Raw genomic sequence first — 23,893 nt, 5'->3', positions numbered from 1 at the left:
TAATAGTTTGAGGCTGATTTGGAGTCTCTGTGTCAAATGACTAAGAGGCTATTGAAGAAAAAAAGACATTAAAAAAAATATGCGAATAATTTTCATTAAAAATATTAATATACACTGGAGAGAAATATTAAGTGGTGTTTCCTAAAGGTCCTCTTTATTATATTAATTTGAGACTGATTTGGAGTGTCTGTTTCACATGACTAAGAAGCTATTGAAGAAAAAATGACATTTTTTGTAAAACGAAAAATAAGAATAATATTAATAAAAAATAGTAATATAGACTGAAGAGAAATAATAAGTGGTGTTTCCTAAGAGTCCTCTTTATTATAATAATTTTAGACTGATTTGGAATGTCTGTGTCACATGACTAAGAAGCTATTGAAGAAAAACAGACATTTAAAAAAAAAAAAAACTATGAATAATATTCATAAAAAAATATTAATATAGACTGGACATAAATAATAAGTGGTGTTTCCTAAAGGTCCTCTTTATTATAATAATTTGAGACTGATTTGGAGTCTCTTTGTCACATGACTAAGAAGCTATGGAAGAAAAAAAGAATTTTTTTGTAAAAAAAAATATGAATAATATTCATAAAAAAATATTAATATACACTGTGGAGAAATATTAAGAGGTGTTTCAAAAGGTCCTCTTTATTATAATAACTTGAGACTCATTTGGAGTCTCTGTGTCACATGACTAAGAAGCTATTGAAGAAAAACAGACATTTTTTGTCAAAAAAAAATGTGAACAATCTAAAGAAAAAAATATTAATTTAGACCAGAGAGAAATATTAAGTAATGTTTCCTAAAGGTCATCTTTATTATAATAGTTTGAGACTTAATTGGAGTCTCTGTGTCACATGACTAAGAAGATATTAAAGAAAAACAGACATTTTTTGTGAAAAACTATGAATAATATTCATAAGAAATAATAATATAGATTGGAGAGAAATATTAAGTGGTGTTTCCTGAAGGTCCTCTTTAATATAATAATTTGAAACTAATTAGGAGTCTCTGTGTCACATGACTAACAAGCTATTGAAGAAAAACAGAGATTGCTTGTAAAAAAAAAATATGAATAACATTCATGAAAAAATATTAATATAGACTGGAGAGAAAATTAAGTGGTGTTTCTTAAAGGTCCTCTTTATTATCATAATTTGAGGCTTATTTGGAGTCCCTGGTTCACATGACTAAGAAGCTATTGAAGAAAAATAGACATTTAAAAAAAAAAAATGAATTGTATTCATAAAAAATATTAATATAGACTGGAGAGAAATATTAAGTGGTGTTTCCTAAAGGTCCTCTTTAGTATAATAATTTGAGGCTTTTTTGGAGTCCCTGTGTCACATGATTAAGAAGCTATTGAAGAAAAATAGACATTTTTTGTAAAAAAAAAAAAAAAAAAAAATGAATTGTATTCATAAAAAATATTAATATAGACTGGAGCGAAATATTAAGTGGTGTTTCCTTTAGGTCCTCTTTATTATAATAATTTGAGGCTCATTTGGACTCTCTGTGTCACATGACTAAGAAGCTATTGAAGAAAAACAGACTTTAAAAAAAAAAAAACCTATGAATAATATTCATAAAAAATATTAATATACATTGGAGAGAAATATTAAGTGGTGTTTCCTAAAGGTCCTCTTTATTATAATAATTTGAAACTGATTTGGAGTCCCTGTGTCACATGACTAAGAAGCTTTTGAAGAAAAACAGAGATTGTAAAAAAAAAAAAAAGATTAATTTTCCTGAAAAAATATTAATATAGACTGGAGAGAAATATTAAGTGGTGTTTCCTAAAGGGGAGTCCCTTGACCAAAACAGTACTTCTTGAGTCAAAAAAGGAAATATGCAATGCAAAAACTATAAATAGTAAAAGCAGTAAAACAAAGTTAAAAAAAAACAGACACACACACCCCCACCCCTCTCCCATTGTGTCAAGTCACACATTCAAACTAAAAATGATAAAAATTATGTTATAATGCGTCTGTGGAAAACACGTCTGGAAGTTTAACTGATTCCTTCTACATCAGGGGTGTCAAACACACGGCCCGTGGTCTAAAACCGGCCCGCCACAGGGTCCAGTCCGGCCCATGGGATGAATTTGTGAAATGCAAAAATTACACTTAAGATATTAACAATCAAGGATGTTAAAATCATTTCAGTTCAGGCTCCACATACAGACCAGTTCAATCTAAAGTGGGTCAGACCCATAAAATAAGAACATACTGACATAAATGATGACAACTACAACTTATTCTCTTTTAGTGTTAAAAAAACAGGAATATTCTCTACCCACTCACCCTGTGTCCTGCCGTGGGCTGTTCTGTGCTTTTGGTGGTGGAGGAGGGTTTGTGGGCGGGCCAAAGCCTTTCTGAGTATCACCATTGGTTTCTTCTGGATGCTCTTCATCATCCTTGTTCTTCTCCGTCTCACTGTTCACCACAGCGTTGTGTTCTTCAGTTTCTTGTGCCATCTCAGGTGTTGAACTCTCCTCAGATCCTCCTGGTGGATCTGGAGTTTTACTGGTGTCGTCCTCTTCCAAAGGAGCAGCAGGAGGAGCAGAGCATGGTACCGCCTCCTGCTGTGCTTCTGAATCTGCTGCCTCCTCCGCTGGTTTGGATTCAGTGGCTGTACCCTGATGGATTTCCATGGACTCTAAAGCTTCTGACTGATTTTGTGTTTCTGACGCAGGAACTGTTTCCGTCTTTTCCGATACTTCCTCGTCCTTCTGGTCCTTGCCGAGTGGTTGAGACTCAGATTGAGCCGTATGTACTTCCTCCTTCTCTTCCTCTTTGACTTCCTCTTCTCTTTCTCCATTCACATGAACGTTCTGCTGAGGTTTGACCTCCTCTTCCTCTGCTTCCTCTTCCTTCTTACTCGGTGTCGGTGCTGATTTCTCAGAGTTGCTCAACAGCTGCAGGGTTACATTCTGAAAAAGTCAAGGTCATAGAAGAATCGTCAGACTTTATGGTAGAAAGCAGTGTCCTGTTGTGTGTCACAGGATGCACATTTCTCAGTTAAATGTGACTGCAATATTTAGGGACTTGTGTTGATAGAAAAGGCTTTGTGTGATTTACTTGGCTTGCTAGTTGTAATCTATATGCAGTAGTTCAAACTGATTACTTTGGTGAAAGCAAAGTGAGAAACACAGGAAAAAGAGTAACAAATGCACCAGGAGATTGGGATTAATGTGTTGAGAAACAAATCTCTACATTTACAGACATTATCATAAGTTCATAAAGGATGGGATTTGTTTCTCAAAACCTCTCTTCAGGTGACTAATTTTAGACTCATCTCTATTATTTTGCAGACATATGGCCAATTTATTTTTTATGTATTCTGGCTGCTATTGCCATTCATAGGGTTTTTTATGCCAAATGGGTGGATCTATAGAGAATGGACTGTGCACATTTTCTACCAGTAATCTGCTCCATTTTATGGACCTAGTGACAAATATTTTGCACGAATGATACAATAATTCAAACTCAGACATTAAGGCCATGTCCACACGAAACTGCATCTTTTCCGAACTGATTTTTTTTGTTGTTTTCAAAAAAGTGCTCCGTAAACACGGAGTCGTTTCAGGAAATATCTGCGTCCACATGAAACCACTGAAAACCATCTAGTACAAATGCCAGGCCTGTATGTGGCGTTGTACTGCTCTCGCAAAAAACAGAGAAGAAAACATGGAACATGCGCATGAAGCTTGCTTGGTTCTACCGGGTCTGATCCAATATTTTCTCCTGGTTGCCCCTCTCTGTGGCAGATCCAAGAGCATGTAGTGAATATTGTTATCTATGGTTGTTTGTTGCTCATTGTAATGAAAAAGTAGCTGAAGATTTGGATTCAACATTTCCAATAAGCTCAATAGCTGTTGTAGCACCAGCACTACTCTGTAGTCCGCCGTTGTTGTTGTTGGGAAGTGGCGTCTTCCTTCTGGGGTGAAAGGTTAGAGAGGTGGGGCTATGACATTATCATTTTTAGAGAAGTTGCGGTTTGGTCGTACAGATGAAGACGTGAAACCGGTGTTTTCAAATTTATGCACTCTGGGACCTGGTTTCAAAAAGTTGCAGTTTCAGTGACTGAACATGCTGGTTTCATGTGGATGAAAGGCCTATCTGATAAATAGCTTTTGTGGATATGACCAAAACGGTCTTCATATGGACAGGGCCTAAGTTTGGCACCAGAGTGAAATTTGTCCTTGTTTTGCATCAGAGTTTCTGGTGTTTAAGGTGTGTGCATTGATACATACATGCAACTGTAACTTCATTAGCACCAGATCAGACTGCAGAATAATACAGATATGGATGTGTAATAAAGCAGACTGATCATCAGCATTTGTTTTGTAAAGAAAGGGGAAGATTTAGCATCAAATGTATAACTATTCCCTCATTTACCTCTATGCTCATGACATTAGTGCAACATTTACAGTAAACTCCACCCATTGCAACTGCTTTGTGAAATACAAGCAACCCTTTTGGGATCATTTCTATCATTTCTGCACCTGCAAAAGCCATGCAATCCTCTGGTCAACCTGCCCTCTGTGTAATTATACCATGTGAGATTAGTGATTAAGAACCACAACGCTGAAATATGCAATAATGGCACAGCTGGAGAGAAGTGAAAAAGACACACGTTTCTCTCATTTCCTATAAATGTTTGACTTAGTTTGGAGCATGCTGAGGAGAATCTTAATTCTACAGCATTGATGTGCTTCAAATTTTTGGTTGCACTTCACTAGAAAGCTGTCACTGAGTATGTCTGAACTATTGGTTTACCTTGATGGTGGTGACAATCACCCCCAACACAGCCTGGCCACTGTACGACTCACTGAGGTCAAACTCCCCTCGGAGAGAATGGAACACTCCATTCATCACACGCTTCACCTGCAGACAACAACAACAAAAAAAAACAAAAACAGAGACTTATACAAAGTACATTTCTACCATCAATTTATCAACAGCAATGGACTTTAATTTATTTTGTCTGCAAAGTTTTTAATAAATAAATGTATTTATTCTATTATTTGTTTTGTTTTTTTTTAATTTATCCAAAGACTGTAGATGTTAAGGCTATAAATACTCTAAGTATGAATAATACATGTTATGTGTCTCTGTGAGAAATTGCGCTAAAAGGAATCTCATGACAGGAAATCTTAAATTCCACTGTGATCTCAATTCTAATGTTCTGTTCTAAAAGTTGTCAAACAGTGAATTTACAAAGCTAAACAAGATTCAAGAATGTTTATTGTCATTATGAGTACACATAAAATTTACACGGGCAGTTCTCGGCAAAGTGAGGTTCAACTTAAATACTGAGATAAAATATAAAACACTAAGAATATGTACACCATATGCATAAAAAGAAATGTAAAAATAGCATGTACAGTAAACAAATGGCAGCACAGAAGTATGAATGGCAGTAAGAAGTAACATACACAAGTTTACACAAGCATTTACTGCTACACAACTGTGTGTATGTGTGTACAAACCTCTGCTGCAGTGTCTCCTGAACCTTGTTGTTCTGCCAGTTTGTTCTCCAGTTCAACCACTCTCCTCTCCAGTTTCTCTCGTACAGCTGTTCCCTGCTGCTCCAAGGCTGTGTACTACAACAGAAAACACAGCGGAAAAGGTTTGTGTCCAAATGTGAAAGTGGAGAGTGGGTGAGGGGGTCAGGATGTCTAACGGTAACGATAAGCATAAACATAGCAAGGAGATTGGTTTCACACTATTCGCAGGTGTGATGTCCAACGAAATTCTGTCAAAGAATCGTCCTTGACAAATGCATTCCCTGCTAATGGTGATCTAGGTCTGTTATCTAAGTCCAAGCACAGTCTGATGGTCCGTCTTACTTTTTCCTGAAGGGCGTTCAGCTCCTCAGTGTGACTCCGCTGCTGCAGTAAACTCTGTTCTTCGGACTCTTTCGACTGTTTCAGAGCTGTGAACTGTTAAGAAAGACAAAAGCATTTTCTTGAGACCCTTTGTTCTCTTTGTTCTTTTTCTTTTGTTTGTTTGTGAAGCGTCTTTGAGTGTCCAAAAAAAATCGCTATACAAGTGTGACGTATTATTATTTTATTATTAAAAGCCAGAAATAAGTCAGCCACCCATCATGTTTAAAGACATTACTTGTTTTTTTTCTATTTTCACGTGGCTGTAAGTTCCATAAAACAAAATATGCTGCCCGAAATGTAACTATTAAAGCTGCAGGACTCAATATCAGGTGGAAAGAAGCAGCCGATTGTGAAAATGCATGTGTTCCGTCTACAGCTCCTTTCTCTCAAAATCCAAAGACTGAACATATAGAAATAACCTGATGTCTTTCCATGCTGCGGTCTGATTAGTGACTGGTAATTACAGCTGTCAATCACATATTTAACCCTCCTACCAACCTGAAGACACCTGTGATTAGACAAAACCCTGCATCACAGGGTACATTTTCTGCAGCCTAAAAACACAGGCATGGTGTAGATGCAGACAACCCATTTCCTTTCAGACCACTTTAGTTACAATACACTGAAAGGTCATTGTGGAATTTTATCCTAATGATGATAAAAACTTTCAGGGCCTGCAGCTCAAACAATATGTTGAGCCCAGACTCACAGCGGATACCTCTCATGTATGCATGCAATTTTTCCAGCACAGCACCTTACTGCTGCGGTAAAATACATATCTACAGGAATACATATACTCATGATTATTTTGTTACTTTATATCACAATGATGTACATTGTATTATGCTATAAACATCTAGAATTATGTTTCATAATAGTAAAAAGCTTAGATGTTAAAGGAGAATACAAAGTTTTATCAAAAAAAAAAAAGGGAAGCCACTTGGTGTTCTTCAGACACACTCGCACCAAGACACAGATTCCGATAAAAGTGTACCTAGAGTCTAAACCAGCACCTGGTAATTACCTCCGCCAAGGAGGTTATGTTTTTGCCAGGGTTTGTTTGTTTGTCTGTCTGTCTGTTTGTTTGTCTGTCCGTTAGTGTGCAACATAACTCAAAAAGTTATGGATAGATTTGGATGAAATTTTCAGGGTTTGTTGGAAATGAGATAAGGAAGAAATGATTACATTTTGGTGGTGATCGGGGGTGGGGGGGCCCACTGATCAGCCTTGGCGGAGGTCTGCGCTCTCCGAGTGCTTCTAGTTTCCTTTTTTTTTTTGTTCAAAGTGTTTTAATACATACTGAGTCATCCAGAAAAGCATAAGATAGTCATTGCTTTTTTTTTTTTTTTTTAATACTCAAACCCATGAACATTCCCACCCTGTTGCACCAATAATTAACAACAATAATAAATAAATAAATAATAAGGAACACAGATATTAGTCACAAACTCATATTAATAAGACTACTCTGGAATAAGTGAGGGATCTACCTTGGTAATGTTCTTTGTTGACAAAGTTTTATTTTTCAAAATGTATCACCTCTGTGAGTAGCTTTGTCTTGCCATCTAACCTGACAGTGTTAATATTAAAAATAAATAAAATAAATTAGATCACAGTTATAATTACAAGCACTTTCAAGCACTTAAACTGAAATTCAGACCTTGAAAACACAACATTGAAATTCAAGGATTTCAAGCACCTGTTTGAACCCTGTGGTCTAAGCTAGCAGACAACAACACCATCCAGAAATTCTGTCTGATCTTTGTTTGTGTGAACTTTCAAATGGAACAGTATAGGGATGCACTGATACAAGTATCAGGCATCGGTTCCGATACTCAGTGTGTGTACTCGTACTCGTAAAAGATATCCGATACAAATGCACCGATACCACTTACGGCCGTGTGACATCCACAGTTCAGTGCAGCAGGTACGTACCAGTGGAATAATGTGTGGGGAGTGTGAAGAGTGTGGAGATTTTTCAAAATAAATAACGGTGATAAAAGTCACGCTGACTGCAAGTAACCTTAAAGACACAGACAGATACGGACGCAGCATTCTGTCCGTCCTCTGTGTACACTCCATCCGTTTTCCAGGTGCTGGCGGATGCGCACCCAGACAAAGAATACCACCGGGGGTATGGAGCGGTGTGGACCGCTGCCAACGGAAGTGAAAACCAAACTTATGGCTCACTTCTCTTTTCTCTGCCTGCTGAAGCTAAGCTTTTAAACCTTACCAGCGAAAACGCTGCAATATTAGTATCACGTTAGTGTTGCCTCTGTCGTCTCCATGTTTGTTATTACTGACTTTCCTCTTCTCAAAAAACTTTACTCTTCTTCGTGGTATTTGTCCAATATGGTTAATTCAGAGCACTGCCCCCTGGTGGATTAATTGAGAAACACTCATTCCAACACATTAAATGTCAGTAGCAGCACTTTGTTCCAGTCAGACTAATGACAACGACAATAAAGCACATTTACAAAAGGAACTAACAACTGGAATGGGATTAGGGATAAGTACTTGTATCGGTACTCGGTATTGGCAAGTATGCAAATGTAAGTACTCGTACTCGGTCTGGAAAAAAGGGGTATCGGTGCATCCCTAGAACAGTACTTGTGCGGCAACTGGTGATGTTTCATGAGATCGCAAGAACAGAAGAACAGACAAGAACATATATTGAGAAACATCTTCAGACTTGCCTTCTCCTGCAGAGCGTCCCTCTGCTCTGTGAGTTCACTCTGCTCTCTCCTGTGCTGCTCTTTGGCCACGGCCACCGCCTGTTCACACTTCCCCTTCCATTCCTCCTCCAGCTCCGTCTGCAGCTGAGACAACTGAAACACATGGAAAACAGGTCGGACAGTGTATCCTGGGCTGGCCAATGAGATTACACAACCCAAAAGCTGTTACAAAGTCAAAGTTCAGATGTGTAACCTGTTCAGATGCAGCGTTGTCGTTGCTGGTTCGGGCCTTGCGGAGTTGAGCCCAGACGTTATCCAGTTCCTGCTGGCTGCTCTTGCGTAGTTCCTCGACCTCTTCATCCCGACGCTGGCGCTCTGCCTGCCACTTCTTCTTCTTCTTCCGTTCTGAAAGTGTCTGGAAAGAACAGGAACAAACTGCTTTTGGCAAACACAGTTTACATTTTCTAAAGACTTTGCAACACCCTAGAATGTTAGAGTTCATTGAGAATCCAAAAAAATCAAGCACAGTAACACCATGGTCATTGAACCAGTTTTTGGTACCTTTGGCAGTGTGGGCAGGTGCCAAGTCCTGCTGGAAAGTGAAATCAGCATCTCCATAAAGCTTCTCAGCAGAAGGAAGCATGAAGTGTTCTAAAATGTCCTGGTAGATGGGGGTGTGGACTGTGGACTTCAGAAAACACAGTGGACCAACATCAGCAGATGCCATGGCAGACCAAATCACCACTGACTGTGGAAAGTCCAAAGTCCTCTTTTCAGATCAAAGTCCATTTTGCAGGTCATTTGGAAATCAAGGTCCCAGAGTCTGGAGGAAGAGTGGAGAGGCACACAATTCACACTGCTTGAAGTCCAGTGTGAAGTTTCCACATTCATCAAATACACACTGTGTTACTATTGCAATTAAAGTTAAACTACATAACTGAGGAGTTTGTGAGAGGGAAGATGTGTATTTTTTTGATGAAAGAGAAACAATATCTGTGTAGTGTCTCAATATTATAGCTTTAAATATCTGTCCTATGAAGACATTTCTATTTGAAACAATATTCAGCTATTTTTAATTATTCTATTAATTCATGTATTTATGTATTATTCATTTATTTAGTTTTGTTTCTTAGTGCAGCACTGTGTAAAAGTACAAGGCCACCTTTTAGTTTTTCAAAGTTTGCAGGACCGTTATGCATTTTTTGACCTGTGTATCAACGTGCTACTGGAATATACAGGAAACATGTACATACATTTCCAGTTTCCACAGGTCAAAGTGTCCAGTACTTAATGTGATCTCCCTTTAATTTCACATGTCTTGAACTCCTTTGTTCAGACATTGTTGTAATCTGGTAATTTACACCAGGTTTCATTCATAACATGTCAGATCCTTTTTGTTATTTTGACTCCTGTTGTGTATGTGTTTTTTTGTTTTTTGTTTTTTTCTGTGTGCATAATAGTTCTGTTTCTTTCTAGTTCAATCTGAATCAAGCGACAGAGAAATAATGTGTATGCTCATTAAATCCCAACAAAAATAACAAAGTTAAAGGTGGCCTAAGACTGTATTTGGGGTACTTGGAAGAAGCCCAGGGGGTACTTAACTTTTTTTTGGTTTGTTTTTTAAAAAATACATTAAATACATTATTGTGTACTGAACACGAAAAAAATAATGAGAATTAATGCTGAAACATAAAACACAACAAATACATTCATATAATAAGACTGACACTCCTGACCTTTCTTCATTTCAATATTTTGATTTTGTTATATTATTATTGTCAGTCATTTTGTTTAAGCTTTGATAACATTTTAAGAACATTTCTAATTTACATTATTCAAGATGAGTTTGTTTGTGTAATTAAGAAATAATGTTTTGTTGATGAAAGGTTCATTTATTCATTAATGACCATTGAATGTATTTTTTCTTGTCAATGAAAAAGAGTACATTTCAGTTCATATTTCGCACACAAAATGTTCTTACAAAGATTTGTTATTTTAAATATATTAAAGTTCAATATATGTTGATTATTTACAAAGTTTTTAAAATCTAAAATGCTTGTGGTGGATCCCTCACCTGTCACAACCTTGTGTAAGTAGTTTTTGTTATCTCATGAGTTGGATTACATTCTTTAGTTACAATTAATAATTAGATTACACTGTTTAGTTTAAGTATTTCATTTAAACACATGCTAATTTGGGTGCACACATATTAGTTAGTGTTTGAGTGATTTCCTTACACTTGTTTCTTTGAGGTGCCAGTCAAAGGACTGGACCGATGGGCTTGGCTATCATTGAAGGAGCTGGAAGGGACCGCTGCCACACAGACTGAGGGGGGAAACACTGTTTGTTTCTTAGTGTTAATTTAGTTGCTTAATTCTTGGTTTATATCACATTCATTCTGCACGGTTAGTATTTTGTGTGTAGCTATGATTATTTGCTCTTTATGTTACTTTGACTAAGTTAATGGTTTGGTTTAATTTCTCAGTGTAATGCCTCCCTCTTGTGTTTAGTTTGGGTTAGTTGTTCATTGTCTGGTTAGATCAGTTTTGTTCTGTTGCAGTTACTGTTTAGTTGACCTCAGTTGAGCCCAAACTTTGTTCATTTTGTTCACTTATATTTTTGGGGGAGTTTGTTAAATATTTTTCAACTTTATTTACTGATCAAATTTTCCTAATTTTTGCCACCTTTGTCCTGGTCCTCATGTTTGGTCCTCTACAATGCTGAAGCCAGAGTTGGGGGTACTTGGCTACAAAATATATTTCAGGGGTTCTCCACTGTAAAAAAGTTGGAGTTGTTATGACCCTGGGTCATAACAAACCACTGGTCTATACAGTCAGAAACATTTCGAACAAACCACAAAATATAACAACAAACGAGACCTTCACTTCTCAAGTGTCGTCTTCACTTCCAAGCTGAGAGGGGAGTCCCTTGAGCCCAAAGGAGCCTCTCCCACCACGGCTGGAATCTCAGAATTCTATTCAGAGCAGCGCACATGAAATGAAAAAACAAGTGTGAGCTTCCCAGGAAATGGGCCAAGATAATTACAAATGAGGAATGTATTGAATATATATTATTTTTTTGTTATGATTTAATGTTTGTGCTCCATGGTGATGAGCAAAATAAAATGAAAGGAAAACCCCATGAAGTCTCACCGGTGGTTGGAAGGCTTTCGGTGGTACTGTCGCTGCCTTGGAAGTCCTTTCATCTCCCCTGAATGCGTTTCACCCTCATCTCAATTGCGCTGAGATGCACCTGGGTCTTTCTGCAGAAAAAGTGGAATCTGGGTGATACAAATCTGATGAAATGCATTCCTTCTTACACCCCTAAAACATCTTTCAGAGCAATAACTAACTTCTTAACTTCATGAATATAATGTGTGTGCTCCACAACAAGTGGAGCTTGAAGTATTTTGGATTATTTTTATGCATTTAATTAAAGAATTAGTGTGCCGTTTCTTTGTCATTGGTGTGAACTATAAATTAAGCAACATTAAATGTTTATAAAAAAAGATTTTTTTCTCAACACAGTCTGAATATTTAGTTAAAGGCAGATTAGTGGAATGATAAGACCCTGACACATATTTCTTTTTTTTTTTATAATATTGCACGTCTAAACAACCTTGTAGGAACACATTTGATTTGCACCACAGTTTTGTTTTCTGTCAAACCAACAACAATTAAAGGATAGACAAACAACATCTTTGATATTAACTCAAAAGTATCAAATAATGATTACATCATAAATCAACAAATAAATGATTGCTAGAAAGTTAAAAAAAAAAAAAACATTTATAATTTCACATCACTGACAAAACATGTAGGAACACCAGTGACACAATATAACAATAACTATAGCTTTATGATCTGTTAAAGGGGTGGGAGAAATGTCCACTTCAATATTATCTTTGTTAAAACCCTTGGAAATCAACCAAAAATCTATTCTCGACTGACTTGACCCTGTTTTATTACTCCAAGTAAATGCTCTAATATCAGGGTATTTTACCCTCCAGATATCCTCTAAGTTAAACTTATCCATAAATGCTGCAAGACTAGTATTATTTCTATTTGATGAACCAGGAGGCCTTTTATCCATAGTACTATCAACAATCATATTAAGGTCGCCCCCTAACACTAATGTGGCATTTGGAAATTTAGACAACCAGCTAAATAATCTATTTTCTATAGACATAATAAGACTATCATTTTCCTGTTTGGCATTGTAGCCATAAACATTACCTGTTACATAAATTTTATCGTTATATTGTATGGCTTGGCAGACAAAATGACCAGCTGGGTCATACTCTGTACATAAAACATTCCCATTAAACCTGTTTTTTAGGGTAGCGACCCCTGCTGAGTGTTCCGTGCCATGAGACAGCCATACAGAGTTACCCCACTGAGACTTCCAGTAGTTAGTATCATTTGAAATAGAGTGAGATTCTTGCACATAGACAAAGTCTGTCCTAAACTGCTGGGAAAAAGAAATAAGGCTTTTCGTTTAAGATTGTTGCGAAACCCCTGGCATTAAGAGACAGAAGAGAAAGAGTATACAGATTTAAAGATAGCAGAAAGCTAACAGTAATAACAAACAACAATGGTAGGTAATAGAAATGCTCCTATTAAACCTTAAAGAATGAACATCCACTGTCGAGATCAGCACTATTAGAAAATGTCAAATCTTGGTAGAATAATTAAACATTAAAGTAAAGTTTACCTAAATAGAACAATATTCAAATAAAACCCCCTTTTGTCCTTTTACAAATATAAAGACATAACCGTGACTCAAAAGAAATCTTACCTCAAAACGGTAAACAGGAAAATGCTCCCATAGAAGATCAAAACTTAAGGTGAACTTACAAATATAAAACATAAAACCGGTGGTCCTCTTCAAGATGTCTACTCCAAGTTCAGGTGTTGAAGGAATGACGCAGCCGTGTCCTAAGATGGCGGCCACGACCTCAGTCCTAAGATGGCGGCCACGACCTCAGTCCTAAGATGGCGGCCACGACCTCAGTCCTAAGATGGCGGCCACGACCTCAGTCCTAAGATGGCGGCCACGACCTCAGTCCTAAGATGGCGGCCACGTACTCGTAGCGTGTTGTGTCACAGCGTAGCGTAGCGTGTCATAGCGCCATGGCGTTTTGACCTTTGCTGCAATGCACTGTAGATACTGTATTGTCAAGCAAGAAACCACCGGACCGCTGCTTTTTCAAAGTTATGGCACAATGGATTCTTTTTCTTAAGCGCTGAATTTTACTACAATTTCACAATATTTACACCTTTATTTCTGATACTTTTATTGACTACACCTCTTCTGGCCTTACTCTTGGAAGTTTAACAAGCTCCTTAACGCATGCTTTTCTGCGCATGCGTCTTGCTGCCTTGTCATTCATTCCTATGGAATTTGCTAGCTGTAGCCAAGTATTAGCACTGTGTATTAGCATGTTAAGAACAATATTCACGGATGTTAATGACGCTCATTTGCATTATATAGAAACAATAAGGCTTTTCACGGCTGAGGCAACGGCGAGGAGCAGCAGTGGAGCCGACACTCACTAAACCCAGGCCCAACTGTTCTACAGGAGGCGTCCAGCCTCCCCTCCTGGGGCAGGAACAGCTAACCCCCTGTTCTCCTTGTCTTCATCGGCGGTGGCTCTAAACAGCCACGAACCACACCCGGCTCCTTCCTGAGAGTGCCAAACCCAAAGACAACAGCCCCATCTGACGCTGCGGACCCACTGGCTTTTTCAATCCAAAACCCAGAGTCTGTCCCTCCGGTAATTACACACACACACACACACCTGTTCGTTTAACAATGAAATAATAGTCTGAGTTTGGTTTTTGTATGAAAATCTCATCATGATGCTCTGTTTTATAGTTTGTAGAGCATAATGATGACTTTTTAGATTTTTCATTTATTTTATCGGTATTTTAGTGGCCAAAAAAAACAACAACAACAAAATAACAACTAAACTTAAGTGCTTAAGTGCCTAGTGTTTTAATACTGTTGGCCACCACTGTAGAGATATGTGGTTTTAACTGGACAGGTCACTGAAAAACAAGCAAAGTTGTGAGGTAAATGTAGTGGAGTAAAAATATAAAGTTGAAATAAGTTAGAAATACTGAAGTAAAAGTACAGGTATCTCAAATTTCCTGCATTTGTGTCATTTGATGTTGCTGCTGATGAAAATAATCAAATGAATGAAATCATAAAAGGTTAAAAAAAAAAAAAAAAAAAACTCTGGGATGATATTGTGATTTGATTGTGTATGTGTCCTTAAAATTTGTATCTATTTTATTAATTAGTGTCATATTTAAATCCATTCCCATTAAAACAGTGTTTTCTTTGGTATGTAAATCTGTTGTGTGAGGCTTATTGTGTAACTTATGTTTGGTGAATATGTGAAGTTGAATCAAACCGTATTCTGTGTGATTTAGCAGAAGCAGAAACAAGACAAGCCAAGAAATATCACTGTGATGAAGAGAAAACTTCTGAAATCCAGACAGTCTGGATGGGACGGGCTGCCTGAAGTCTGAGGTGGACCCTGACCGGTCAGTTCCAGGTCGGTCCTCCATATAGAGACGTATTCTGTCTCACCTTGGGGCCCGCTGTCCTGTTCCTGAGGACCACACACCTCCTGTGTCCCCGGAGACCAAAAAGGGCCCAATGCTGCCCAGGTCAGCCCAGACCCCTCACCTCAGGACCCCCCACCCTGACCGAGAGAGGATGCAGACGAAGCACACCCAAAAGGAGCATGAACTAGACATGAAGGTCAGACATTTTTCCCTCATGGTCGTCTTCTTCTGCACACAGTTAATGCCCATCTTTTTACACAGCACTGTAGCAGATTATTTAGTTGGATCAGCAGTTTTACCCTGTTGTCGTCTGTGGTTTCAGACTGTATCATGAAATGGTTTTTAATTATTAGCTCGCTGCTTTACAAATAACTTTTACACAAGTTTTGCTGAAATGACATTCATTCCTGACAATAAATGAGATGAATTTGTGGCCTTCAATGCCCATCATAGTGTTTTGTTCATGTTAAATCGGTTTTTGTCTGCCATATTTTTAAGTCCTGTGAAGATGTTATTTTCTCTCCACCATTTGCTTGTTAATTTCTTTCTCTGAATATCCACTGCACATATATTCATGAAACCTGGATGAAGCGTAGGGCGTCAGCCATGGATGAACCCAGTAGTTTATGGAACAGACAATTTGGATACTACTTTTTTTTTTCTCTCTCTTTGCAAGATTTTGACTGAATAAATGACTTTCTGCAGAGGTATGTCTTTTTCCTCCAGCATAGTGCAGTGCAATAACCATGATTAGCAGAGATAACTGAACGGGTTCTGTTTCTGTTTGTCCCTCCGGTACCTGGAGTCGCATCCCCGCCCCATCCCCTAATACTAGAGTATTGTCTGTGTCTTTCAGGTGTGTATGGAGTTCAATAATTGTGGGCAAAGACCTGAAGCAAGAATTCTGAGAGTATGGATAGGCACAGTCCTCGTCTTCTGGAGATATTTCCATCAAACAGAGGGAAGATTGGGAAGCTGTTGTCAGAGTTTTCACAGCAGACCAAGGTTTGTGTATGGCCATTATGCAGTTACATTGTTTTTGTTTGACATGTCACATACAGTGTTAGTGTATTAGATGGTATATATCATCAAACTTAAACTGTAAGTTGTGTAATTTTGTTTTCTTGTTCCTCAAAAGACTTCAGAGCCAGCTGATACTGGGACACTGGTACTGAGAGGACTTCCTATTCTTCTTGGTGACAAGCCAGCAGACTTCTACGGATCAGTGTTTGTAAGTTACGTTCTCTACCCTCTCATATGGTACCTAAAGGGACCATGATAACATAATCTTGAATTTTCAACAATATGACATCACAAACTGTCCTCAAACTGTTTCTGGTCTGAATACAGCACTAATGCCTGTTAATGCATATTCCATACACACCAAGGAATGTATCGGAAGCACTTTCCCATCATCCAGCAGATGTTATTCAATTTCTAAGATCTGCTTCAGTAACTGTTATTAATTTCATGACATGAAACTATGCAGTGACATATAATATAATATTATTGATGGTTATTTCATGAGAAATTAATGATTGTGCTCGTATGTTGGTACTTTTTTTAGTAAGGACTCTGATGAAGATGCCTGGCTTCGCCACATTGACACTGGGATCCTGCTGGTTGAGCCTGAAGGTGCTGCATCCACATCTTCCTTGTATCCCTGCAGCCCAGCCAAGCTGAAGATCATTGTTGAAGGAGAGATTGGGATCGACGGCCTTCGAGACCTGCCAAAAGCTGAGTGTTCTGTTTGGACTTCCATATGCACTGCATCTAAACTACCCCGAGACTATGAAGCACACGTTCCAGTTCATCCAACAGGTTCTTCTCATGCTGGGTCACAGTGAGCTGAAACCACAGTTACAAACATTAAAAAAACAGCTTGAAATGTAAAGAAATGCAGTGTGAAGTGTACTGTGAAAAATCACAACTTCATATTTTCCTGTTGCTTACCATGTGGCCAGAATCAAGGTGTGAATGTAGGTCAGGGATGTCAAACTCAGTTTAGTTCAGGGGCCACAGTCGGCCTAGTTTGATCTCAGATGGGCCGGGCCAGTAGAATATTAGCATAATACCTTTGAAGAATGCCAACTCCAAACTTTTCTCTTTGTTTTAGTGCAAAAAATAACATTAACTTTCGAAAGTATTTACAAACTATCCAAACAAAAAAAGACATTAACCTGAAAAAACTGAAAATTTTTACGAAAAATAAGTGCAATTTTAACAAGATTATGCCTAAACCTAACATTTCTACATTTGCATTGTGGAGCAGATCTACAAAGGCACTAAACATTAACAGGCATTATATTGTTAAAATTGCACTTCAGTTTCTTTAGACATTTCAGGTTGTTGAGGTTATTCACATTTTATTGTTAAAGAATAGTTTAGAAATGTAGGCTAAATATTTTCATAATTTAATGTTAGTTTTAGAGCGAAAACAGAAAAAAAACAAGTTGTCATTATTTATAGGCATAATGTAACATTATTTTTATTCACATTAAACCAAAAAGAATATTTGGAGTCATTATTTATAGGTTATTATGCTATTATTTTTCTTGCAAATTCATCCCATGGACTGGATTGGAACTTTTGGCGGGCCGCTTTTGGACCGTGGGCCGCATGTTTGATGTGTGATGTAGGCCATTGTATGTTGTTAAAGTGTTCTTAAAGGAGACCAATGGAAGGTGTCGCCATACAGTTTTCACTGTCCCTCTTGCAAATATGCAACTCTTTAGCTCCCAATGTTTATTTTTATGAGGATTTTTGTAGAGTACAAAAAGAAATGTGTTAGCACAATATTTTATGGACGTTTGTATGTTATGTCAAGGTCTGAACAATGAGAGGTAGGCACACTGAATAGTGCTGATGAAAAAATCACACACAGGCACCTGTGATTGTTCTCCAGCATTCTCTGTTCAGTAGTTCTTAACCTCCAGCCAAGTTTGACAGGCTTGTTTTAATGTCTGTCTGTATTTGTCCAGTTTCAGGATATAGCATATATTTTGTAAATGCTGTGTACATTTTCCTTAGTCAAATGGAAAAGTTGATGAAATTGTTGCCGTAACATTTTATAGTATGTTTTCACTTGTCTTTTGATCGACAGGGTTTGTGCAATACTGTAAGACTGCAGAATGTTATCTTGCTGTTTTGAAAAATAAATGTTTTTCTGAACATTTAAATGTGTTGAATGTCTTCCCTTCAATACAATACAAAATCGTCTAATTACGTTTGAAGAAATCTCATTTATGTTAAATTAATTTAAGTAGTGATAAATGTAATGTGAGTGATTTGAATTGAGTGATTTGAGTGATTTAATTGGTTTTCCCCTGTAAGTCGCTTTGGAAAAAAGCGTCTGCCAAATGCGTAAACATAAACATAATGTATATGTATGTTTAGCTTAAGATAATTATTTCAAACAAGTTGGGGGTACAAAGAAAATTAGTTAACTGATGACTTTTCCTAAATATTAATGATCATCTATGTCAATACAACTTCAAGTGTTTAGTTTGGGCATGTGTAAAAACTAAAGTGGGTTAAGGCAACGGAGTTTCCACGCAAATTTCTAGTAAACTCACCTAATTCAGGTTTACAGTGAGTGCAAATTCATGTCCTGCAGAAGGGGAGGAAATGCCAGATTTATAGAAAAGTGTGTCTTTCATTCTGAGGTCAACTATCAACTAATAAACCGACACCAAACCTACTTACACTGAAATAAACCTACCTTTTACATGGCTGTAACCCATTATTTCGTATTAGTTTGGGCTTTTATCCAAGTTCATGACCTGCGGTGCTTCTGTTTGGCTACAATGAAGGTTTACGAAGGCCATAGAAAAACAAATTACAACAGCCTTGAACTAAATAATTCAGGCTTTTATGTACATTACAATAAACATCTAATTGCATTAGATTGAAGTCCAAATTAGAAATATTATTGCACCTTTTTAAATAAACCATCTGATTGGGTTTGAATTCATGTTTTGACATTTAAATCTTCTAATGGTACGATTGTTCATTTCCATATTTTCAAGTTTAACATGAGACTGAACTCCAAAATAATAATTAGTTGACTATTTCAACCAAAACTTCCCAAGGCTTAAGGCAGTCATTAAATCAGTGGTATCTGGTGGCAAATATTTGATCCACAAGCACCAGGCTCATTGATTCCAAAGGAATTAACTATACAATAAATATAGAATAGATGTAAACAATGTGAAAAAACAAAAAAGTAGAAGGACATACCTCTGCAGAAAGTCATTTAATTCAGTCAAAATCTTGCAATGAGAAAAAAAAAACCCAAAAATGTACTATCCAAATTGTCTGTTCCATAAACTACTGGGTTCATCCATGGCTGACGCCCTGCGCTTCATCCAGGTTTCATGAATATATGTGCAGTGGATATTCAGAGAAAGAAATTAACAAGCAAATGGTGGACAGAAAATAACCTCTTCAGAGGACTGAACAAAAATATGGCAGACAAAAACCGATTTAACATGAACAAAACACCATGATGGGCAATGAAGGCCACAAGTTCATCTCATTTATTTTCAGGAATGAATGTCATTTCAGCAAAACTGTGTAAAAGTTATTTTTAAAGCAGCAAGCTAATAATTAAAAACCATTTCATGATACAGTCTGAAACCACAGACAACAACAGGGTAAAACTGCTGATCCAACTAAATAATCTGCTACAGTGCTGTGTAAAAAGATGGGTATTAAATCGTATCAACAACACATATGACACAATTAAAGAAAAGCAGTTTCTGTGAATTACAGGTTTGTTTATTGAACCGGAATAAAAGCCAGGGATTGTAGTTTTGTTCTCTGTGAAGCTGTGGCAGCAGCTCAGTCAATGTGAAACCGCAGAGAAGTTGTTCAACTGTTTGACTTTTCCTTCAGTTCATCAGAATGAGCTTCTCCTCGCAGACAGATGGGAAAGCACCACATTCCTCTTTAGTGTTGACAATTTTAAAAAACCAGACTACTGTGGTTGCTTGTCAGTTTAGCCAGTCCAGATCATCGTCTTCGTCGTCGTCACCGAACAGCGGGGCAGGTGGAGGATGCCCCTTCAAGCTCTGAAGACAAACAAGAGAGAAAAAAGAAATCAAATATGAGTGACGTACGAGGAAAGATCTGGAACAACGCTGTCTGACTGAACACATACGACGGAACACAAGGCAGGGGTCGGGGTTTGAAGCGCTGTTTCCCACCAAATCTGAGAGCTCAGTCTGGACTCTACAGATGGTTTCTTACCAGTTCCTCCTCCTCTTCCTCCTCGCTGGCCGCTGCAGGGGGTTTGGCAGGAGTTGTGGTCTGGAAAAATGGCCCCTCTCCATTTTCCTCACCCATTCCCCCAGTCAGACTGAGAGAATAGTAAAAGAAGAAGGGACGACAGAGACATGAAGCCAAGGAGGGGAAGTTAGACAGGCAGTTCCACATGCAGAGAACAGAGCGGAGGGAGAAGATTCAACATTCCTTTTATTGTCATTGTATACACAGAGCACACACAATCAAATTCTGATGCGCTTGTTAAAAACAGGTCAAATTCAAGTTTAATTTGTCTATTTTAAAATGAAAATCAATTAACCATAAGTTTTTCTTTTGTTTCTGAAAAGAAAATCCAGTTACCAAAAGATACGCTGACCAAAACAGTACTACTTGAGACAAAAAAAGGAAATATACAATGCAAAAACTATAAATAGTAAAAGCAGTAAAACAAAGTTAAAAAAAAAACAGACACCCCCACCCCTCTCCCATTGTGTCAAGTCACACATTCAAACTAAAAATGATAAAATTATGTTATAATGCGTCTGTGGAAAACACGTCTGGAAGTTTAACTGATTCCTTCTACATCAGGGGTGTCAAACACACGGCCCGCCACAGGGTCCAGTCCGGCCCATGGGATGAATTTGTGAAATGCAAAAATTACACTTAAGATATTAACAATCAAGGATGTTAAAATCATTTCAGTTCAGGCTCCACATACAGACCAGTTCAATCTAAAGTGGGTCAGACCCATAAAATAAGAACATACTGACTTAAATGATGACAACTACAACTTATTCTCTTTTAGTGTTAAAAAACAGGAATATTCTCTACCCACTCACCCTGTGTCCTGCCGTGGGCTGTTCTGTGCTTTTGGTGGTGGAGGAGGGTTTGTGGGCGGGCCAAGGCCTTTCTGAGTATCACCATTGGTTTCTTCTGGATGCTCTTCATCATCCTTGTTCTTCTCCGTCTCACTGTTCACCACAGCGTTGTGTTCTTCAGTTTCTTGTGCCATCTCAGGTGTTGAACTCTCCTCAGATCCTCCTGGTGGATCTGGAGTTTTACTGGTGTCGTCCTCTTCTGTAGGAGCAGCAGGAGGAGCAGAGCATGGTACCGCCTCCTGCTGTGCTTCTGAATCTGCTGCCTCCTCCGCTGGTTTGGATTCAGTGGCTGTACCCTGATGGATTTTCATGGACTCTAAAGCTTCTGACTGATTTTGTGTTTCTGACGCAGGAACCGTTTCCATCTTTTCCGATACTTCCTCGTCCTTCTGGTCCTTGCCGAGTGGTTGAGACTCAGATTGAGCCACATGTACTTCCTCCTTCTCTTCCTCTTTGACTTCCTCTTCTCTTTCTCCATTCACATGAACGTTCTGCTGTGGTTTGACCTCCTCTTCCTCTTCCTTCTTACTCGGTGTCGGTGCTGATTTCTCAGAGTTGCTCAACAGCTGCAGGGTTACATTCTGAAAAAGTCAAGGTCATAGAAGAATCGTCAGACTTTATGGTAGAAAGCAGTGTCCTGTTGTGTGTCACAGGATGCACATTTCTCAGTTAAATGTGACTGCAATATTTAGGGACTTGTGTTGATAGAAAAGGCTTTGTGTGATTTACTTGGCTTGCTAGTTGTAATCTATATGCAGTAGTTCAAACTGATTACTTTGGTGAAAGCAAAGTGAGAAACACAGGAAAAAGAGTAACAAATGCACCAGGAGATTGGGATTAATGTGTTGAGAAACAAATCTCTACATTTACAGACATTATCATAAGTTCATAAAGGATGGGATTTGTTTCTCAAAGCCTCTCTTCAGGTGACTAATTTTAGACTCATCTCTATTATTTTGCAGACATATGGCCAATTTATTTTTTATGTATTCTGGCTGCTATTGCCATTCATAGGGTTTTTTATGCCTAATGGGTGGGTCTATAGAGAATGGATTGTTCACATTTTCTACCAGTAATCTGCTCCATTTTATGGACCTAGTGACAAATATTTTGCACGAATGATACAATAGTTCAAACTCAGACATTAAGGCCATGTCCACACGAAACTGCATCTTTTCCGAACTGATTTTTTTCGTTGTTTTCAAAAAAGTGCTCCGTAAACACAGAGTCGTTTCAGGAAATATCTGCGTCCACATGAAACCACTGAAAACCATCTAGTACAAATGCCAGGCCTGTATGTGGCGTTGTACTGCTCTCGCAAAAAACAGAGAAGAAAACGTGGAACATGCGCATGAAGCTTGCTTGGTTCTACCGGGTCTGATCCAATATTTTCTCCTGGTTGCCCCTCTCTGTGGCAGATCCAAGAGCATGTAGTGAATATTGTTATCTATGGTTGTTTGTTGCTCATTGTAATGAAAAAGTAGCTGAAGATTTGGATTCAACATTTCCAATAAGCTCAATAGCTGTTGTAGCACCAGCACTACTCTGTAGTCCGCCGTTGTTGTTGTTGTTGTTGGGAAGTGGCGTCTTCCTTCTGGGGTGAAAGGTTAGAGAGGTGGGGCTATGACATTATCATTTTTAGAGAAGTTGCGGTTTGGTCGTACAGATGAAGACGTGAAACCGGTGTTTTCAAATTTATGCACTCTGGGACCTGGTTTCAAAAAGTTGCAGTTTCAGTGACTGAACATGCTGGTTTCATGTGGATGAAAGGCCTATCTGATACAAAGCTTTTGTGGATATGACCAAAACCGTCTTCATATGGACAGGGCCTAAGTTTGGCACCAGAGTGAAATTTGTCCTTGTTTTGCATCAGAGTTTCTGGTGTTTAAGGTGTGTGCATTGATACATACATGCAACTGTAACTTCATTAGCACCAGATCAGACTGCAGAATAATACAGATATGGATGTGTAATAAAGCAGACTGATCATCAGCATTTGTTTTGTAAAGAAAAGGGAAGATTTAGCATCAAATGTATAACTATTCCCTCATTTACCTCTATGCTCATGACATTAGTGCAACATTTACAGTAAACTCCACCCATTGCAACTGCTTTGTGAAATACAAGCAACCCTTTTGGGATCATTTCTATCATTTCTGCACCTGCAAAAGCCATGCAATCCTCTGGTCAACCTGCCCTCTGTGTAATTATACCATGTGAGATCAGTGATTAAGAACCACAACGCTGAAATATGCAATAATGGCACAGCTGGAGAGAAGTGAAAAAGACACACGTTTCTCTCATTTCCTATAAATGTTTGACTTAGTTTGGAGCATGCTGAGGAGAATCTTAATTCTACAGCATTGATGTGCTTCAAATTTTTTGGTTGCACTTCACTAGAAAGCTGTCACTGAGTATGTCTGAACTATTGGTTTACCTTGATGGTGGTGACAATCACCCCCAACACAGCCTGGCCACTGTACGACTCACTGAGGTCAAACTCCCCTCGCAGAGAATGGAACACTCCATTCATCACACGCTTCACCTGCAGACAACAAAAAAAAACAAAAAAAACAAAACAGAGACTTATACAAAGTACATT

General features: G+C 38.1%; 1 protein-coding gene across 1 annotated transcript; it reads right to left on the bottom strand.

The window, feature by feature from the left end:
- Nucleotides 1–2,214: 2,214 nt before the first annotated feature.
- LOC115425584 (FK506-binding protein 15-like) lies at nucleotides 2,215–6,623 on the bottom strand. Its single transcript, XM_030143214.1, has 5 exons — nucleotides 6,564–6,623; nucleotides 5,860–5,952; nucleotides 5,500–5,613; nucleotides 4,787–4,894; nucleotides 2,215–2,937 (listed from the first exon to the last, which is right to left on the bottom strand). The coding sequence occupies exons 1-5, from the start codon at nucleotides 6,621–6,623 to the stop codon at nucleotides 2,305–2,307; spliced, it is 1,008 nt and encodes a 335-aa protein (XP_029999074.1). The 3' UTR covers nucleotides 2,215–2,304.
- Between the last annotated feature and the right edge of the window lie 17,270 nt (nucleotides 6,624–23,893).

The sequence above is a fragment of the Sphaeramia orbicularis genome, chromosome 9 (assembly GCF_902148855.1).
Source record: "Sphaeramia orbicularis chromosome 9, fSphaOr1.1, whole genome shotgun sequence".
Taxonomy (NCBI): domain Eukaryota; kingdom Metazoa; phylum Chordata; class Actinopteri; order Kurtiformes; family Apogonidae; genus Sphaeramia; species Sphaeramia orbicularis.
Note: the sequence above shows the minus strand (reverse complement) of the source record. Positions and strands in the feature narration are given on the sequence as shown.

Bases quoted from the DNA above. Each gene is read 5' to 3' on its own strand.
- LOC115425584 (XM_030143214.1), bottom strand. From the start codon at position 6,623: ATGAGAGGTATCCGCTGTGAGTCTGGGCTCAACATATTGTTTGAGCTG. The intron at 4,895-5,499 runs GTTTGTACACAC...TGTTGTCTGCAG, and splicing joins CAGGAGACACTGCAGCAGAG to GTGAAGCGTGTGATGAATGG. The intron at 2,938-4,786 runs GTAAACCAATAG...TGACTTTTTCAG, and splicing joins TGATTGTCACCACCATCAAG to AATGTAACCCTGCAGCTGTT.